This window comes from Anopheles aquasalis, chromosome 2 (assembly GCF_943734665.1).
Source record: "Anopheles aquasalis chromosome 2, idAnoAquaMG_Q_19, whole genome shotgun sequence".
Lineage (NCBI taxonomy): Eukaryota > Metazoa > Arthropoda > Insecta > Diptera > Culicidae > Anopheles > Anopheles aquasalis.
The window spans coordinates 34,382,501-34,385,000 of record NC_064877.1 but is presented as its reverse complement, the minus strand read 5'-3'; the positions used below and the strand labels follow the sequence as shown (position 1 = coordinate 34,385,000).

Genomic DNA, 2,500 nt, shown 5'->3' with positions numbered 1-2,500 from the left:
AAAAATTAAAAGCATTAAAAATAAGGATACTATCTACGTTCCATTGCGATCGATAACGAGAGCAAACGATCTCGCTATTCGATTCGTTTCATTCACTAAACTTTGCTCTTCTTCTTTAGAATCCATCCTCTGTCTCCATTAAAAGCAGAAACAAGGTCGAAACGTAGAGTGATTACGATTGTTTATTATCAAAAAGTGGGTTTATACTTAGTTCTAACGGCAATAAAAAAGAATAAATAATTTAATCTAAATCAAACGAATTTTCTCCGTTGTCGACGAGAATATGCTGCTGGTCTGTAGCGTCTTGCAGCAATCAATGAACCGACCACATGCCGCACTGGTTTCGTTTATGGTGCTTTTGTTTTTCGCTAATTCTTGCGGGAAGAATCCTGCAGTATTGGCACATATTATTTAAAAAAAACTATAAAATATTATTACCATTGCACTATGATGACACATTAAAAACCTACAAAGTACGGTGATGATGGCTTACAAGGTAATAGCTCTTCTGGCTATCCATATTCCGCAGAGGAATTGGACAGATGGACAGATTGGACATTGAAAGAGGGTCTCTATAGGTCGGGGCGATTTCAGGACAAACGCCAAATATTAAATAGCTCAAAACGCACACTCAACTTGGCCTCGTTAAGGCCGCACAGGCTTTGACTCAAATTTCTTGCAGTAATTCCTCCGTATTTTTGTTATAAATATCATCGTCCTGAGCCGCTTCTTCCACTGGCGACGAGACCAGCTGATGCCGCGTTGCTGTCGATGTGCCGGGGGCCGATGTACCGGAAGTTGCCGGTTCAAGCTCGGAGTGAACTGAGGACGCCTGTTGCTGGTACTTGGTGCGTTTCGGTAGGATAACGTGCTCCTGTTCCGGATCCTCCAGCTCTTCACCGCTTTCCAGCTCAGGGAAGGACTGTTCCGAGTCGAGGTAATTGATCGGAGGTGGACGAGTTACGGTAGCGGCCGCAGTTGAAACGCCCCTCTTCTCCGATCGCAAATCACTCGGCAGCAGCGGCTGTTCCTCATCTTCTGCGCTAGGATTGTGTTGTTGGAGGTGGTGGTGCTGTTGACCATCCGTTTGCTCCTCACTGTCTACCACCTCGTCCTCATCCTCTGCCAGCTGCTTTTTCAAATGATTGATAACCTCCTTCTTCTCATTCAGTATGCTGATGCACTTGGTTATCAGCTCAATCTCGTACAGGCGCGTGTCCTCCTCCTGCTGCCGCTGCAGCTCCAGCAGCTCCTCGTGCTCATCCTTCAGCTCGAGCAGTACCTTGTTCTTCAGCTGCACGTCCGCTCGCAGCCGGTTTTGGGCGTGGATCGAGTTGGACAGCACATCCGATAGGAGACACTGAGAGCGCAGCAGGATGACAGAACCGTACGTGACGGTCAGCTGCGGTCCGAGAACCTTGCGCCAAACAAAATTATTCTCTTCGACCGCATAGCTGAAACCATTCGCGCCACCTTCCGTGCAGAGGGCCTGCTTGGTTTCCTGCAGAAACTCCTCTAGGGTGCGCTCCAGGCGCCTGGCCGTCTGTTGTAGCTCCTCGTGATCGATCTCGGACACGAAGCTGAGCGGCGTGTTGTAGAGTGAGCTGAACACGATGATCTTCAGCAGGATCTTCCGTTCGCACCAGGTACTCTCGAGGAACGCATAGTGGTTCCACGTTCCATCGCCGCTGTCCGTGGCCGCGATGATTGGAAGTTTGTTGAGAAAGATGTTGTCCAGTTCCATGCCTTCCAGGTTTCGGGACTTCCGTAGTGCACTTCTAAGTAGCGGATCGAAGATTTGCTTGTTGCTTCACTGGTGCTTAGGGAACCTTCGTTGATCCGGATCGTACATGTATTGCACACGTCAAAGTAGGCAAGTTAACGACGGGGTTTAGCTTCTCTGCAACGAATGGAAACGAACGGAAATGCGATAAGCGGGATGCTTGGTTGGTTGAGGCGCTGGAGAGGGGGACTCAAAACAGGCGCAATAACTACATCTCCCCTGGAATGAAGCACTTTCTGTTCGGTGACCGGGAACCTTAGTTTGCCCGGCGATAATCCGGGTTAGCGTTTTACTAACCTTTTGTGTTTTTCCTCTGCAGTTCCTTTTCCTATTTTGCAAGCGTTCAAAAGTGCAACCTTCTTCCGCCGCGTATACAAGCCACCAACACACACAGACTTCTTGATGCACTTGCACTCGCTGTGGTTTCCGCTGTTTTCGCGATGCGTTGTCGTCTTTTTTCCTACAATTTACTACCAGAAGCCTCCCAAAACAGGTATGCTATCTAGGGTGGCAGGGTGGCGTTTTGGGGTGGTACACTTTCCACAGCGCTATCTCTTTCTCTCTCTCGCGTGAAAATGTCTGTCAATTGAAGGAACGCATTTGAATTCTAGAACGCGCTGCATTGGAGTAGAATCTTGCTTTCAAAGGGAATCCTTCCGAGATGAACGCCGCATCTCTAGGAGCATCGATTCTCGCTAGAAAGTTCATCTTTTTGGC

At 48.4% G+C, this 2,500-nt stretch overlaps 1 protein-coding gene across 2 annotated transcripts in view; it reads right to left on the bottom strand.

Moving 5' to 3' along the window:
- Positions 1–164: 164 nt before the first annotated feature.
- Positions 165–2,500, bottom strand: part of LOC126569984 (uncharacterized) — a 2,535-nt gene continuing 199 nt past the window's right edge. Inside the window, exons 1-2 of one of the 2 annotated variants that reach the window (XM_050227418.1) lie at positions 2,081–2,500; positions 165–1,900 (exon numbers count right to left, since the gene is read on the bottom strand). The exon at positions 2,081–2,500 is cut by the window's right edge and continues 199 nt beyond it. In XM_050227418.1, coding sequence (XP_050083375.1) covers positions 668–1,744 — 1,077 coding nt within the window. In that variant the 5' untranslated portion in view covers positions 1,745–1,900; positions 2,081–2,500 and the 3' untranslated portion in view covers positions 165–667. The remainder of the gene's footprint in view (positions 1,901–2,080) is intronic. The other variant, XM_050227419.1, reaches the window with a different exon arrangement.